The sequence below is a fragment of the Miscanthus floridulus genome, chromosome 6 (genome assembly GCF_019320115.1).
Source record: "Miscanthus floridulus cultivar M001 chromosome 6, ASM1932011v1, whole genome shotgun sequence".
NCBI lineage: Eukaryota > Viridiplantae > Streptophyta > Magnoliopsida > Poales > Poaceae > Miscanthus > Miscanthus floridulus.
In genome coordinates this window covers 99,581,511-99,598,254 of record NC_089585.1, presented here as the reverse complement: position 1 = coordinate 99,598,254, position 16,744 = coordinate 99,581,511, and the positions used below count along the sequence as shown (strand labels likewise).

The window sequence follows — 16,744 nt, the reverse complement described above, 5'->3', positions numbered from 1 at the left end:
GACATGAAAAAAAACAGTTTGTCCCAGCTCCTTTCTCTCTCTCATGAGCCCCATCATGACCATGGTCAGATTTGCTCTCACGGACACAGACATGGGTTGCCGATGTGCACGGGTGTGGCCGCCGGGGCACGCGAACGTCGTGAGCTTTCGGGGTGGGGGCACAGGACTTAGGGCCTGGAGCATAGGAGCATCGGGAGCGGCGTGGGGAAGAAAGAGAGGTTGTGTGGAAGAAAGAAGAGAAAAAAATAAATGAGGAGAAGAAAAGATAAGGGCATTATGATCATTTCATTTTTTATAAGGAGTTGTTTTGCCAAACATTTTATCAAAACAGCTTCACCTTTATTAGTGGAGCTATCTTGCAATAGAACAAAAAAAACTACTCCGCCTGTGAAGTACTCCCTCTATCCTATAATATAGTGCATTCAAGGAATTTAAAGACAAATTAAGAGAGAACATAAAAGACGCATATACCCTCATTTTATTTTCTAATCAGACACTATCATCAACGTGATTAATGGTGATTGATCGATAAATGAAAAGTATTTAATGCAAAACTAGATTTTGTTCTCTAGAATACCTTATATTTGAGAATAAATTTTTACGCATATATCCTCATTTTATTTCCTAATCAGACACTATCATCAATGTGATTAATGGTGATTAAATAAAAAGTATTTAATGCAAAACTATGTTTTGTTCTCCAAAATACCTTATATTTGATGATAAATTTTGAATGCTAAAATACACTGTATTACAGGACGAAGGGAGCAGAGCTGTGCTAAATGGGCCTTGACACTCCCTCTGGGATCATCAATTAGATCTGGGGAAAATGGCCCAATTAGGGACTGGCCGTAGTTTGGTCCATCAAGTCTAACCCGTTGGGCCAAAAAAAAAAGCCAACCTGTCGTATACTATGGGCAGGCTTATGCCAAAATTTAAAGCCTAAACCAGGCATGAACTAAATTTGGCTCAGATTGTTACATGTATGTAAATTTAGTTGGGTTACGTTGCCTACTCCTGGCGTATTTGGTTTAGTACCCAAGCTAGCAATCAAATTTAGGGCCCATTTGAATACTAAAGCTTGGTTCCTAGTTTCGGCTAAAAATAGCTAAAATTTGTTTGGTTGGCTAGCTAGTTGGCTAATAGTTAAAGATCTGTTAAAAAATTAACTTACCTATTAACAGTCTGTTCGGCTTGGGCTTATACGATTGTGGATTATAAGCTAGAACAGTATTTTTTCTCTCACACTAAATCAGCCAGCCACGAAACGAGCAGGCCGTAACTTTCCAGTTGAGACATATTTGAGATAATTTTATTTTCTAGCTAGCTAGCAATTAGCCTAAATAGGCACTTAATCTGAAGCCCATGCATCCGGGCGAGGTTGTTCTGCACTAGGAGCCAGCCAAAAGACTTACTCGAAGGAGGAGCTAGCATAGCTGATAGCTGTGCTAATGAAGTCACGGTGCGATCGGTAGACCTGACTAGCAGAGAGGCGACTCTGTTCATCCCGGTCCCGGGTGAACGTAGTTTCGTGGAAAGGGCGAGGATATGCTACTAGTCGAGTAAACACGGAAACACCTACCGCACAAGCGCTGTCATTTAAAAGTCGCTGGTGGCATTACGAATCAAGAAGACCACTACATCTTTTCCGGTTTCTCAATTCGACTCAGTCTTTTGATTGATTTCTGAGCTGATAAGTTCGACCGGTGCTGGTTTATTATGAGAGAAAAATATTATTGGGTGGCTGATAAGCTCTGGCTGAAACTAATAAGAAACCAACAAGCGAACAGACTGATAGTATGTGCCAGTAAGGCAGAAGACACCTTTATTGTCTGGACTCACGCTTTTTACTTTGCCATGGTTTTTAATGTGAAAACAGAGTTTTGACTCGTGACCTCTCGGGCGGAACAATTTTTTCTTACAAATTGATATCACGAAATTAGGTTATAGATAATAACCATCACTAACAACATAGATTAGAGCCAGTGTTAACCAGCATATTACGATTTGTTCAGATGGATGGAAGCAACTGTGTGATGTTAAGAGTCTATTTGAGAGAACCCGTAGAGCAATTTAAAATTACATGACATTAAGAGTCTATTTGGCAGAACCCTTAGAGCAGTTTATAGCTGAATTGATCTGACCAACACCAAATTGGGTTAGGCTGAGAAAAATGATTAGATCGAAATGGTTGGTCCAAAATTCGACCCAATGCACTGGCGGGTGGGTCGGGCTACTTCTTAGAGTTTTTCTACTTTGGGTTGAGCCATGTGTCGAAAATCATGGCTTGAATCTGACCCGACACACTAGCTGATTAGGTTTATTTGAACATGAGGTGTGAAATGGTTTTTTTAAATCAATAAAAAAAGTTGTAAGCTGGAAAATTAATTGCTCCTGATTCATGTTTTTCCTCCACGGAATTTATCAAAGAAAAAACTACTCACACAGTTTCGGACAGATAATTGTTTCTCTCCGAAAGCCACTTTCCCACATAGGATCAAAAGCAAAATGAGCTCCTAGGAAACCCAATTTGCAGCGCCGGTTCATCAATTAACAAAATGTGATTGTTGAAAATGAATAGAAAAAACATCGTGAGCGAAGACTTTCATTATATACTGCTATATCCCTTTGATTGGCATACGGTCCGAATGGAAGTCAACTAAAATCATACTCCGTACCAAGCGCAGTAGTAGGTTTCCACCGAAATCAAACTTTGGCACTATGCAAAAAAAGATTCTCCATCACATTAAATTTACGGTACATGCATGGAGTACTAAATGTTGACGAAATTAAAAACTAATTGCACAGTTTGATTGTACTTTACGAGACGAACGTTTTGAGCCTAATTAGTCAACGATTGGATAATTATTACCAAATAAAAACGGAATGCTACAGTGCGCTACACTGCTACAGGATCGGGCGGCGCCGACTCGGCAAGCAACTAAACGCGGCCTAAGATCGTATCTCGCCTGACTGGACCAACAAGCCTAGGGAGGACGTAGCAGGCAGACCACGATCAGTGATCAAACGGCTTGGCACGGACCGGGAAGACCGCCAAGTCCACGGCCAAGTCTCAATCCGTGTTATCTCCTGCCCCACCTCCGGGCCCACCAGCAACCAACCTTCGCCGAAACCCGGTCAAGTACGTCGCACCTATAAACGGCGGCGGCCGCAAGTCACAAGCAACTGCGTGCCCAGTTGGAGCTAACAAAACAGCCAGATGAGCGCGAACCCACCTCGTCTTCTCGCCACCATGGCTGCTCACCTACCAGTACCACGTCTCCCCGTCCTCCTCTTCGTCTTCCTCGCCGTCCATGTCCATGTCCCTGCCTCCCATGCCATCCCTCCGTCGCTCCCGACCACCTATGACGGTTCGATTTGCTCGGAGTCGTTCAACTGCGGCGGCGTCAATATCAGCTATCCCTTCTACCTCGCCGACGCGACCATAGAGACCGCCGACTACGGATACAACTACTCCTGCGGCTACACCGACCTGTTGATTTCCTGCCAAGGCGAGGCGCCGACCGGGATCCCGGTCATCAATCTCGGCGGCGAGAACTACACCGTCCAGAAGATCTTCTACGACAATCACACCATCATTCTGGCGGACAGCGACGTGTTCGTCGGCGTCAGCTGCCCTGCAGTCAGCCACAACGTCAGCTTCAACGAGAGCTGGCTGCACAACAGCAGCGCCTTCCACAACCTCACCTTCTTCTTCGGCTGCCACCTAGGCGATTCCATGACGCTTGAGTTTGACGCATACAAAATCAAATGCGCGGATTTCAAGAGTCCGCCAGATGCTGGCCCAGGAGACTCCTTCGTGGTCATGACTGATGAGCATGACAGGTATCCGGAGCAAGAATTGGCGATGAACTGTAACATGTTTGTCACCGTGCCAGTGAACCACGATGTTCTGATGGCAGCAAGTAACCAGCAAGACTTCAGAAGCGGAGGGTATGGAGACGTGCTCAGGCGTGGGTTCGAGTTGGAATGGGAACGTGTCACAGCGGATGGGTGTCACCTGTGCGAGGAGTCGAACGGGCGATGCTCCTATAGCCAGCACAGGGAGTTCCTGGGCTGCTTGTGCCACGGAGGGAAGGTGGGCAGCCCGGACTGCAAACGATCAAGTAAGTAGTCCTTCTGAACCGACCCTTTTGTTTTTGCAATCACCAGAGCACGCACCGGTTGCGTCAGTAGCTTGGAACCTCGTAGCTATCCTCCCAACGTCTCCCGTGTGTGCGCGTCCCGCTGCTCCTTCTTGCCTCGTGCTGATGGTGAATGCTTTGACTTTGATCTAGTCTACACTTCGTCGGGGTTTGCCTGGGAAATTAATGCTTGGGTAGGTACAGAGCTGGAAATTCTGGCTCCTGCTTGCATCATTCGACAAGGATGTTTACAGCCTCGCGACCCTCGTTCTGCTTTTTGCACCAAATCCGTCCTTTTTCTCGTGAGCGAGATTCATCAGGCGGCCCGGCGTCCTGCCGTGTTCCACGAGCAGAGGCGGTATTGCCCCTGTTTCCGTGTGGAACAACCGAACAAGGACCACGATGCTAAACGGCAGACGCAGTCCACAGGCCTGGTTTGCGTTGCCAAATGGAGAGGTTTGGTAGCGCTGGCTGGCTCTAGCTGTCTAGCAGGCGGGCAAACATTGTTTGGTTTTCGTTGCTGTTGGATCTTTGTTCCGTACGTATAAGCCATGTTTTAGTCCATCCGAAGACGTGTTTCCAGGGTTGGAGTTGTTAGTGAGTGTATGCTTTCTATTCGCTTTGATTTCAGTGGTTCACAAAAGAGGACTGACAACAGGAGGCAATAATATCCCCAGTTCACCTACCGAGTAGATGAGTGGGTTCAGACTCCACCACCTAGTTTCGCAAAGTAGAGTCGAGGTTTGAAGTCACGTTGTCCAAGTTGTATGAAGTTTTTGTTTTTGCTTTGTTTGTACAGTTCCATTTCCTTTTCTATTGCCGTCCTTTCGAAAAAAAACAAAAGAGGAGTAGGTCCCTGCTCTTCGGTACTCCTATAGTTATGAAGTGCTGAGCGCTGACCACTTATAGAATATTATAAAGCTAAATTTTCTTCTATGGTAGTAGAAGGATTAGTGGAAACCATCATTAATTCCTCTAATAAAAAGGTAGATTATCAAGCGGAGAGCCAAGACCAGGCCCACGCGCCTTTGCTTTCCAGTGACGGATGTAGAATGAAAGTTCAGAAGTGTCTGAAGTCGTCATTTTTAACCTTCAGCCTCTTCTCCCCAAAACAGCCATGACAAAAATCTTAAAGGGTTCCAGGGGGTTCTATGGAATTAGTGACAGTAGGAGGGCATGAGCTCCCACCCACCCACCGCTGGATCCATCCCTGCTTGCTTCCATGACATTGTTGCTGTGCAAGCTCTGTATTGGAGCGATAGCAAACCGGTAGTGAGAGTGGAGATTGTTGTATGGAATCCTCTAATTGCTAGGAGTGTTTTTTTTTCATGCAAAGACGTGGTTCTTGGTCTTAGTCGTGATTCGTGACGTCATACTTTCTGTTTACTCCCATTTCATGGTTTCCAACCTTAGTAGCCGTGTTACTAGAACAGTGTTTTTCTCTCACAATATTTCAGCATAAGCAAACAGGGTGGAGGGACGTGGAATAAGAAATGTGGTACTACATCATGTTTTTTCACATAATAGGAACATGAATAGTTCCCCCGGAACGAGCAACTTTCCCCGATTGCCAACAACCTGTTCGGCAGGCCGTAAACGATCGTGAATTATTTACTGCTGGCTGGTTTGGTGTGAGAAAAAAATACTATTCCAATTTATAATCCACGATCATATACGAGCGAACAGGGTTCCCATCACTTTTCTCAAAAAAAATTCCCATCACTGCATCACAGAGGGGATCTGAGGACTGGGTCCTGACTAGGATCCTGAGTACCACTGCATTTATGTAGTTGCTGACCATGTACGAGTGTTCAACGCTAAACGTAAATCTTTTCTTCTAGATAGAACACAACTACACGAGCCCCGACGAAACAACGGGGCTGTTCGACAGGACTGAAAAATAAGCTAAAATACTATTCTGATTGATTGTTGTGAGAGAAAAATACTGTTATATCTGAAAATGAACAGTGTTTGAGTGAGCTAGCCAGCCGAACGAAGCCAACGACGGGGAGGCAGGAGTCATAGGCCGTAGCCGACCTTGCGTGGCAAGCGATTGGCATTTCGCCACACCCAGGTGGCTGGTCAACCACGGCTCTTCCGTCTGGTGCCGCCCTCGTCTGCCACCCAACCTTCCGAGAAGACTCCCCAGCCCCTTGTTGCCTTATAAACAGAGAGAGCCGAGGCCGGCGGCCACCGAACTAACGGGGAGGGAGAAAGGAAAAAAAAAAACTCGACTTATTCAGCCATGGCCCTCTGCTCGCTTCGGCACCGGCTGCCGCTGCCGCTTCTCCTTGCCGTCTTATTTGCCGCTTCCCGTGGCGCTTCTTCCGACGACGATTACAAGTACAACACCTCCATATGCAAGGTGCAGCCATACACATGCGGCGATGTGAATATCAGTTACCCGTTCTATCTTTCCGATGAGACGGCAGATGTCCTGGGCAACAACTCCTCCTGCGGGTACCCTGGGCTGGCCATCGACTGTGTGGACGACAAGTATCCCATCCTGCAACTCGGCAGCGGCCCAGACTACTCGTACAACGTGACGGGCATCGACTACACCAACTCCACCATCTCCCTCGCCGATCCCGATGTCCTCGACGGCGATGAGAGCTGCCCGGTCGACCACAACGTCACCGTGCCGCCCGCCGTGTGGCTCAACTTATTGCCAGAGTACACTGTTGGTTACCTCCTCTTCTTCGCCAACTGCTCCATCTCCACTATCCCTGGGCAGCCTTACATCAACCCGATCACATGTCCAAGTTCTTTGGATGGTTATTATTCTTTTGTGATTCCTTCGGAGGTGCCCCACCAAACTTTGTCACGGGAGTGCAAGCAAGTTATCCAAGTGCCGGTGCTTCAGAACGCCTCCCTGACGATCGATTCGCAATGGAGCACCAACGGGTACCGCAACGCTCTTAAACAGGGTTTTCAGTTGGGATGGAACTCGAGTAGGAAGTCCGAGCTGTGCACCAACTGCGAGGGATCCAATGGACGTTGTGCCAACAGCAGATATGGGGAATTCGTAGGTTGCTTGTGCACCAACGGCCGAGTGAGCAACCATGAATGCACCAAAGGTAAGCCCTTTTTGTCTTGTAGTACTACCTTTTCTCCTTCCTTTTTTGGTTGAAACCAAGCCTTTTCTCCTTCCTTGGTGTCAAATTGCTAAGGGGATCCATTAGCTTGCAGCTTCATCAACTCTAAGTAGGCAGGTAGCTGCTAGTTGTAGCTTCAGTAATAAAAAAAAAGTTTTTGTTTCAAATTTTACCTTGGAATCAAATCTTTGCTTGGCCTTCGATTGCTTTTTGAAAATAAAAGGTGTCGAAATGGATCTAAATTAAAGGATGAAAAATCTGTAAAAATCAATCAACCATGTAGCAATTTTAGACCTGTCCTTAACAGGACCACCAGCAGAAGCCTGCCACCAGCTTGCCATATTTTGGGCCATCTTCTTCCCCTTGGGCCTTCAATGTCAGTTTCCTTCCAACCCAAAAATCTGCAGCCGCCGCTCCCCAGTGCTTACCACTCTGTAATGTTTTACATGAGTTAGGTTTAAGTTCGAAGTCGCATCATCAACTACCTGATTACAGTAAGCCGGCAGCTGTACGTGGGATGGAATGGAATAATGGCACGATTGGTTCGCTTCCAAAATTTGTCGTACCATTGATCAATCCATGATTTTGATTAGTATTTGATTTGCTACCAAAACTTGCTAAAGTCTTACATTTGTCTTACCAAATCTATAGCAATGATTTTACCCAACTTTTGACTTGTCAAATCTTTAGCATGACAAATTTTAGATGTTAACCAAGCAGGCTGAAAGTAATAGCCGAACACGACCAGGACCAGCCACTCTGACCGATTCTTCCCCCAATCTGAACGCGATGTGTTGTTGTGGACCGCTCTGTTCTCCTGAACGTCCACAACTTGGACCGCGCATGCTCTTATATTTCTCCACGGCTGCCGTCGGCGGGAATGAGACAGAACTTTTACAACCCATCGCCGGCACATGCCTGCTGCTGCTGGAAGCCACACCGCCAGTGATAGGAGGAAGCGGCTCAATTTTCTCAAGCTGTCTTTCACGGCCATAGACTCGATCTTCAGGAACCACTGACCGAAGCATTTCTGCCGTAGCATACATAAGGCATCGTTGAACACGCGCAGGAGAATAGGGCAACCATTCCAAAACGAAAATTGGAGGGGAAAAAAACAGCTTCCTTCTAGAAACCACCTGCACAAGGATAATACCAGTATAGTAATAAAAAAAAAATTAGACAACCAATAGCTCTTCCTTTTGACGCCAATTTGGTTTGTCTGGTTTGTACTTGTACTTGTGTTTTACTGCATTTCATTAATTTGATCAGTAGGGGCTCCTTGCCCCTCCTGTTTTTTTCAAAAAAAAAAAAAGCTCTGGAGTCGCCATGGGATAGGGACATGGGTCAGGTAGCGCAGCGACTCTGGCAGTGTGGCGCGGTAGGCTGGCAACGTCGCGACTCGCGAGTCCGCTACTACGAGCAGGCAGGCCCCTCCTCAAGCCATCGTTTGCCCGTGTGTCCTTGCCCGTCGTCAGTGTCAGCCACCCAACCTTCGCCGGTACTGCACGGCTAGCTGCACTTGCCACTACCAAAGCGAGGCTTAAAACATCGCTTGACCAAAAAAAACCGGAACCTGTCCAGTTGGAGCTAACAAAACAGCCACATGAGCGCGAACCCACCTCGTCTTCTCGCCACCATGGCTACTCACCTACCAGTACCACGTCTCCCCGTCCTCCTCTTCGTCTTCCTCGCCGTCCATGTCCATGTCCCTGCCTCCCATGCCATCCCTCCGTCGCTCCCGACCACCTATGACGGTTCGATTTGCTCGGAGTCGTTCAAGTGCGGCGGCGTCAATATCAGCTATCCCTTCTACCTCGCCGACGCGACCAGAGAGACCGCCGATTACGGATACAACTACTCCTGCCGCTACACCGACCTGAAGATTTTCTGCCAAGGCGAAGGGCCGACCGGGATCCCGGTCATCAGTCTCGGCGGCGAGAACTACGCCGTCCAGAAGATCTTCTACGACAATCACACCATCATTCTGGCGGACAGCGACGTGTTCGTCGGCGGCAGCTGCCCTGCAGTCAGCCACAACGTCAGCTTCGAGGAGTTGTGGCTGTACAACAGCAGCGCCTTCCACAACCTCACCTTCTTCTTCGGCTGCCACCTAGGCGATTCCATGACGCTTGAGTTTGACGCATACAAAATCAAATGCGCGGATTTCAAGAGTCCGCCAGATGCTGGCCCAGGAGACTCCTTCGTGGTCATGACTGATGAGCATGACAGGTATCCGGAGCAAGAATTGGCGATGAACTGCAACATGATTGTCACCGTGCCAGTGAACCACGATGTTCTGATGGCAGCAAGTAACCAGCAAGACTTCAGAAGCGGCGGGTATGGAGACGTGCTCAGGCGTGGGTTCGAGTTGGAATGGGAACGTGTCACAGTGGATGGGTGTCACCTGTGCGAGGAGTCGAACGGGCAATGCGCCTATAGCCAGCACAGGGACTTCCTGGGCTGCTTGTGCCACGGAGGGAAGGCGGGCAGCCCGGACTGCGAAAACATCAGCAGGATGCAGGATGCGTTTTTGAAAAAAATACACGCTTTCATAATGGTGCTAGACAATTTTTTGAGTTGACGGTGCCCATGAGCAAATACCATGTTTCTCCGATATCTCTCAACAAAATTTTCTTTTTTTACTAAAGATGGACATGAAAAAAACAGCTCGTCCCAGCTCCTTTCTCGCTCTCATGAGCCCCATCATGACCATGGTCATATTTGCTCTCACGGACACAGACATGGGTTGCCGACGTGCACGGGCGTGGCCGCCGGGGCACGCGAACGTCGTGAGCTTTCAGGGTGGGGGCACAGGGCATAGGGCCTGGAGCATAGGAGCGTCGGGAGAGGCGTGGGGAAGAAAGAGAGGTTGTGTGGAAGAAAGGCGAGAAAAAAATAAATGAGGAGAAGAAAAGATAAGGGCATTATGATCATTTCATTCTTTACGAGGAGTTGTTTTGCCAAATATTTTATTAAAACAGCTTTAACTTTATTAGTGGAGCTATCTTGCAGCAGAAAAAAAAAACTACTCCGCCTGTGAAGTACTCCCTCTGTCCTATAATATAGTGCATTTAAGAAATTTAAAGACAAATTAAGAGAGAACATAAAAGACGCATTAGGCCGAGAAAAATGATTAGATCAAAATAGTTGGTCCAAAATTTGACCCAATTCACTGGCGAGTTGGGTCGGGCTACTTAGAGTTTTTCTACTTTTGGGTTGAGCCATGTGTCGAAAATCATGGCTTGAATTACCCGACACACTAGCTGATTAGGTTTTTTTTGAACAGGAGGTGTGAAGTGTTTTTTCGAAATCAATAAAAAAAGTTGTAAGCTGGAAAATTAATGGAAAAAATCCATTTTTGGCCCTACAACTATGACTGCAGTTTTATTCTAGCCCTCTAACTCGAAAACCAGACACGCGCAGTCCCTTAACTCTCAAAACCAGTTAAAATTGGCCCTCGCGCCCATTCGACCGCGGTTTCCGCACAGTAAACCCGCCACGACCCCGCCTGCCAGGCCTTTCGCTCTCACCACCAGATTGGGACCACCTGTCATCCCCCTCCCTCTCATAACGGCGGCGCTTGGCGTGTGAGAGAGCGAGAGCGGAGCGGGGAAACAGAGCAGGGGCGGCAACAGTGCTTGCTGCGGCACGGCGGAGCAAGGCGAGGGCGCGGTGGACGGCATCTTCCGTCCTTCCCTGTTGTCCGCGTGCAGCAGCAGGGGAGAAAAGGGCAGGGGCAGAGCTGGGGGAGAAAGGGAGAGCAGAGGCGCGGTGGAGCAGGGCGCGGCGACGACGATAAAGCAGAGAGCAGAGGAGAGGAGGAAGAAGAGGGAGCAGAGGAGGCGGCGGAGGCGCAGGACTGGTGAGCCGCTGAGCTCTCCCCAATCCAGCCCATGGCGACGCCGTTCGCTGCAGATGCAGGGCCAGCATGTGCGAGTGGCAACGGCGAGTGGCGCTCACCTTCCTCACCGCCGGCCTAGTCCCCACTCGCTCGCTCATCTGCGCCGCTTCATCGCAGAGCCGCAAGCAGCACGGCCGCGTCGCGTGTGCCCGTGGGTAGCCTGCTCCGGGCTCCCCCCCCCACCACCACCACCGATTGCGCCTGGGCCGGCCGCGCCCACGCTGGGGAGCAGTCGCACTGGGGCCACGTCGCAGCCGCGACGGTGGCCGGCGGCGCGGCTGCGGCCAGACCCGGACGCGTGAGGATAGGAACGACAGCTCACCACCGGCTGTCGCCGGATATATTTTCCCCGCCGAACCGCCGTACTGTGGCCGCTCCTCGGCTATAAAAGCCGGCCATGACTGCCGAGCTCGCCATCCTCGCTCCCATCGAGCTCGGGCTCTAGCTTGCTCTTCTTTTCCCGAGCTCCCTCCTTCTCTTCTCGGCGCGCAGACAAGGACCGTCATGGCCTTGCTCCCTCACCGGCGCACTCCCCTCTGCTCTCCGCCTCTCCTCCTCTGCCTCTCCATTCCTCTCGGCACCTCGCGCCACCAAGGCCACCCAGCCAGACCGCGCTGGGGCAGAGCGCCGTTGACGCCGCCGAACAGTGCCGCCGCTCGGTGCCCTGCTCTGGCTGCTCTCCGCTTGCCTGCTCTGCTATCTCCCTCTCCCACCTCTGCTGGGTGCTCCTGATTCAAGTTTTTCCTCCACGGAATAATTAAAATAAAAAAAAACTAGTGACACACTTTCGGACAGAGAATTGTTTCTCTCCGAAAGCCACTTTCCCACATAGGATCAAAAGCAAAATGAGCTCCTAGGAAACCTAATTTGCAGCGCCGGTTCATCAATTAACAAAATGGGATTCTTGAAAAGGAATAGAAAAAACATCGTGAGCGAAGACTTTCATTATATACTGCTATATCCCTTTGATTGGCATACGGTCCGAATGGAAGTCAACTAAAATCATACTCCGTACCATGCAGTAGTAGGTTAAGATCGTATCTCGCCTGACTGGACCAACAAGCCTAGGGAGGACGTAGCAGGCAGACCACGATCAGTGATCAAACGGCTTGGCACGGACCGGGAAGACCGCCAAGTCCACGGCCAAGTCTCAATCCGTGTTATCTCCTGCCCCACCTCCGGGCCCACCAGCAATCAACCTTCGCCGAAACCCGGTCAAGTACATCGCACCTATAAACGGCGGCGGCCGCGAGTCACAAGCAACTGCGTGCCCAGTTGGAGCTAACAAAACAGCCAGATGAGCGCGAACCCACCTCGTCTTCTCGCCACCATGGCTGCTCACCTACCAGTACCACGTCTCCCCGTCCTCCTCTTCGTCTTCCTCGCCGTCCATGTCCATGTCCATGTCCCTGCCTCCCATGCCATCCCTCCGTCGCTCCTGACCACCTATGACGGTTCGATTTGCTCGGAGTCGTTCAAGTGCGGCGGCGTCAATATCAGATATCCCTTCTACCTCGCCGACGCGACCAGAGAGATCGCCGACTACGGATACAACTACTCCTGCGGCTACACCGACCTGTTGATTTCCTGCCAAGGCGAGGCGCCGACCGGGATCCCGTTCATCACTCTCGGCGGCGACAACTATACCGTTCAGAACATCTTCTACGACACCCACACCATCATTCTGGTGGACAGCGATGTGCTCGTCGGCGGCAGCTGCCCTGCAGTCCGCCACAACGTCAGCTTCAACGAGACATGGCTGCACAACAGCAGCGCCTTCGACAACCTCACCTTCTTCTTCGGCTGCCACCTAGGCGATTACATGACGCTTGAATTTGACGCATACAAAATCAAATGCGCGGATTTCAAGAGTCCGCCAGATGCTGGCCCAGGAGACTCCTTCGTGGTCATGACTGATGAGCATGACAGGTATCCGGAGCCAGAATTGCCGATGCACTGCAACATGATTGTCACCGTGCCAGTGAACCACGATGTTCTGATGGTAGCAAGTAACCAGCAAGACTTCAGAAGCAGCGGGTATGGAGACGTGCTCAAGCGTGGGTTCGAGTTGGAATGGGAACGTGTCGCAGCGGATGGGTGTCACCAGTGCGAGGAGTCGAACGGGCGATGCGCCTATAGCCAGCACAGGGACTTCCTGGGCTGCTTGTGCCACGGAGGGAAGGTGGGCAGCCCGGACTGCAAACGATCAAGTAAGTAGTCCTTCTGAACCGACCCTTTTGTTTTTGCAATCACCAGAGCACGCACCGGTTGCGTCAGTAGCTTGGAACCTCGTAGCTATCCTCGCAACGTCTCCCGTGTGTGCGCGTCCCGCTGCTCCTTCTTGCCTCGTGCTGATGGTGAATGCTTTGACTTTGATCTAGCCTACACTTCGTCGGGGTTTGCCTGGGAAATTAATGCTTGGGTAGGTACAGAGCTGGAAATTCTGGCTCCTGCTCGCATCATTCGACAAGGATGTTTACAGCCTCGCGACCCTCGTTCTGCTTTTTGCACCAAATCCGTCCTTTTTCTCGTGAGCGAGATTCATCAGGCGGCCCGGCGGCCTGCCGTGTTCCACGAGCAGAGGCGGTATTGCCCCTGTTTCCGTGTGGACTACATACAGATCGCATCAAGTAAGCCCTTAAACCTACTGAGAGATTTACGCCTGTGTGTTGTATTGAGGCTTCGCTTCAAACTAAAATGAGTTTCAGGATTAGGTTTCCGATTCACAACCAAAAAACGACGAACTCAAAGCTCTTAAATTTTCAGAAGAATCGAAGACAATGAGCACGTTGGTTTTGCATAGGCCACCATGAATTGACTAAAATTAGGCTCTCATCACCAGCACATTACGAATCCAGTACATAGTCAAGCATTCATCATTTCGCCAATCAAGTGACTTGTGACTGAGAACATCCGATCAACCGCCAATCAAGTACTCTCACGACTACCCGGAACCTCAATTATGAAGGAAATTGTTCTCAATGACCATACAAACGTTTTCGAGGTATAATGAAACAAAACTTGTGGGCCCACCTGTCTCGTTAAGTACTTCCTCCCTCCAAAAATAAAATAAAAATCTCGCTTCCTCATACGAGTCAAACAATTCCTATTTTTAACAAAAAATTAAATAATCTTATTTATGATATGTAATAAGTATCACTAGATTAATGATGGAATATATTTTTATAATAAACCTATTTCATTTGAAGATACAAACATTGGTATTATTTTCGAAAAAACTATTTTGCAAGACAATTGTGCTTTGTGTTTGTGTTTGACGTAATATTGCTCAAATCTGACATTGTCTTTTGTTCTTTGGCATACAGGATCAAAAGGGAAAACAGCAATTATTGTTGGTAAGCACTACGCAGCCTATAGTCAGTACCCATCTTCATTTAGTCTAAAATGAGCAGAAGAAAAGCAGCATATAATGAATTATTGGCATGTGTCATGTTTGAAAATTCATAATTCTCAAAAAAATTATTTAGAATCCACTAACCAATGACAACAATGTAGATAAATTTCATCCTTCCTTTGGGCAATAATCTGATGAGTTCCCTCACTGACTAGTGGTGCATTTTTCTTTGCAAATTGAATTTTTAGAATGCTTTGTAGTTGAATTCTTTTGTGATGCTTTTGTGATGCAGGTATTGTTGCAGGCACGTTATTCCTATGTCTAGGAATTCTCATATTCTTCTCGGCTCGTAAATATGCTTGGCTACCCCTCAAATCAAAGGACGAACCAAGGATTGAGTCCTTTCTACAAAAGAACAGAAATATACATCCGAAAAGATACACTTATGCAAATGTTAAAAGAATGACGAAATCCTTTGATGTGAAGCTAGGCCAAGGTGGATTTGGTGCTGTATACAGAGGCAACCTCCATGATGGCCGCCAAGTAGCAGTTAAGATGCTAAAGGACACCAAAGGTGACGGTGAGGAATTTATGAACGAGGTGGCTAGTATTAGCAGAACTTCTCATATCAACGTTGTGACACTTTTAGGATTTTGCTTGCAAGGATCTAAAAGGGCACTTATTTACGAGTACATGCCAAATGGTTCGCTTGAAAGGTACGCCTTCAATAGAAACATGAATAGTGAAAATTTACTAAGTTGGGAGAAATTATTTGATATAGCAATTGGCACGGCTAGAGGACTTGAATATCTCCACCGAGGATGCAATACTCGAATCGTGCATTTTGACATCAAACCACACAACATTCTATTGGATCAGGATTTCTGCCCTAAGATATCTGACTTTGGATTGGCCAAGCTATGCCTGAATAAAGAGAGTGCCATCTCTATTGCTGGTGCAAGAGGGACAATAGGTTATATCGCCCCAGAGGTCTACTCAAAGCAATTCGGACTGGTCAGTAGCAAGTCTGATGTCTATAGTTATGGAATGATGGTCCTTGAGATGGTTGGAGCAAGGGACAAGAATACAAGTGAAAATAGTGAATCTAGTAGCCAATATTTCCCTCAGTGGATTTATGAACATTTGGACGACTACTGTATCAGTGCTTCTGAGATTGATGGTGAGACCACAGAGCTTGTGAGAAAGATGATAGTTGTAGGTTTGTGGTGCATACAAGTGATTCCAACTGATCGACCAACAATGACTAGAGTCGTCGAGATGCTGGAAGGAAGCACAAGTAATCTGGAATTGCCACCCAAAGTTCTCTTGAGCTCACAAGCATAGATATTTTCCTACTAATAAATGTTGCTAGCGTTACCAGGTTGTACAAATGCAAATATTTGTTATATAGTATGCAGAACTAAGGGCATGCATCAAATGCTATTTTTATTCTGTAAACATAGATGTAGTAACTACATAGGAATTTCTGGAGAGGAGTGCTCGTAGCCTCATACGACACAGTATGATGGTATTAGAGTACTTTGTTCAGACTTCAGACTTGCTGCAAGCACTGATTCTCTTCTGTGTACATGTACACTAAGATCACTGGACAGATGCATTACAAATTCAGTAGGTGGTCCGGGTTTAAAATTTAAATCGCGATGGAATACATTACACAAATTAAAATAGCGACTAAACTCTTCATTACAATTCAGATCAGAATCGCGACGCCCAGTTCCTGAAAATACTTGAACTGAGGACTAGAGATGATCAGTAGGCATTAAGTGTCGGAGCTTATCGAAGTCAGAGTGCTCAACCGATGTGGTCATAGCTGAGATTTCAGCTGTCCGCGCTCATAAGTGACTGTCGGCCATAGCGGTTCCGGCTGCGCGCATGTTTGCCTCCACTCCACTTCCCGGCCGCCCGGGTAGCTTCCTAACAGATGACCGCGTTCCCTGTCTCCAGAGCCAACTAATTTCCACAGGCACAAAAGTCCGAACTTCGAAGGAAGCGATCGACCCAGACCTCCACTGTGTGACAAAAGTCCCTCCACTGGACGTGGAAATTCTTCTATCACGACTGACTTCGCAAGTCCTGTAAAGATTGACAGTGATTGACGGGGACTCTTGCGGTGACGAGTTACCGACAGCGCGTATCTTGACTTCCTACTAGAGTTTTTTTTTTTTCGAAATCGTGCATAGCACGTGCTTCATTAAGGGGAGATAGATGTTTTAGTATATCTCGACCC

The 16,744-nt window shown here is 48.1% G+C and overlaps 2 protein-coding genes across 5 annotated transcripts; both read left to right on the top strand.

Annotated features, from left to right (window-relative positions):
• The first annotated feature begins 3,199 nt into the window (after window positions 1–3,199).
• On the top strand, window positions 3,200–16,125 carry LOC136456416 (LEAF RUST 10 DISEASE-RESISTANCE LOCUS RECEPTOR-LIKE PROTEIN KINASE-like 2.1). Of its 4 annotated transcripts, XM_066456281.1 has the most exons (4): window positions 4,006–4,127; window positions 4,777–7,222; window positions 14,468–14,497; window positions 14,789–16,125. In XM_066456281.1, the coding sequence occupies exons 2-4, from the start codon at window positions 6,391–6,393 to the stop codon at window positions 15,838–15,840; spliced, it is 1,914 nt and encodes a 637-aa protein (XP_066312378.1). In that variant the 5' UTR covers window positions 4,006–4,127; window positions 4,777–6,390; the 3' UTR covers window positions 15,841–16,125. The 4 variants fall into 4 exon arrangements, with proteins under 4 accessions (XP_066312376.1, XP_066312377.1, XP_066312378.1 ...); XM_066456279.1 differs by lacking the exon at window positions 4,777–7,222 and having other exon boundaries at window positions 3,200–4,127; XM_066456280.1 differs by having other exon boundaries at window positions 3,985–7,222.
• Window positions 7,090–10,067, top strand: LOC136456417 (LEAF RUST 10 DISEASE-RESISTANCE LOCUS RECEPTOR-LIKE PROTEIN KINASE-like 1.2). The gene has a single exon (XM_066456282.1). The coding sequence runs from the start codon at window positions 8,844–8,846 to the stop codon at window positions 9,819–9,821; it is 978 nt and encodes a 325-aa protein (XP_066312379.1). The 5' UTR covers window positions 7,090–8,843; the 3' UTR covers window positions 9,822–10,067.
• Window positions 16,126–16,744: the final 619 nt, after the last annotated feature.

Coding starts and splice junctions, on each gene's coding strand:
- LOC136456416 (XM_066456278.1), top strand. CDS start 12,439: ATGAGCGCGAACCCACCTCGTCTTCTCGCCACCATGGCTGCTCACCTA. Junction 13,352..14,467: donor CCCGGACTGCAAACGATCAA/GTAAGTAGTCCT, acceptor TTTGGCATACAG/GATCAAAAGGGAAAACAGCA. Junction 14,498..14,788: donor GAAAACAGCAATTATTGTTG/GTAAGCACTACG, acceptor TTTGTGATGCAG/GTATTGTTGCAGGCACGTTA.
- LOC136456417 (XM_066456282.1), top strand. CDS start 8,844: ATGAGCGCGAACCCACCTCGTCTTCTCGCCACCATGGCTACTCACCTA.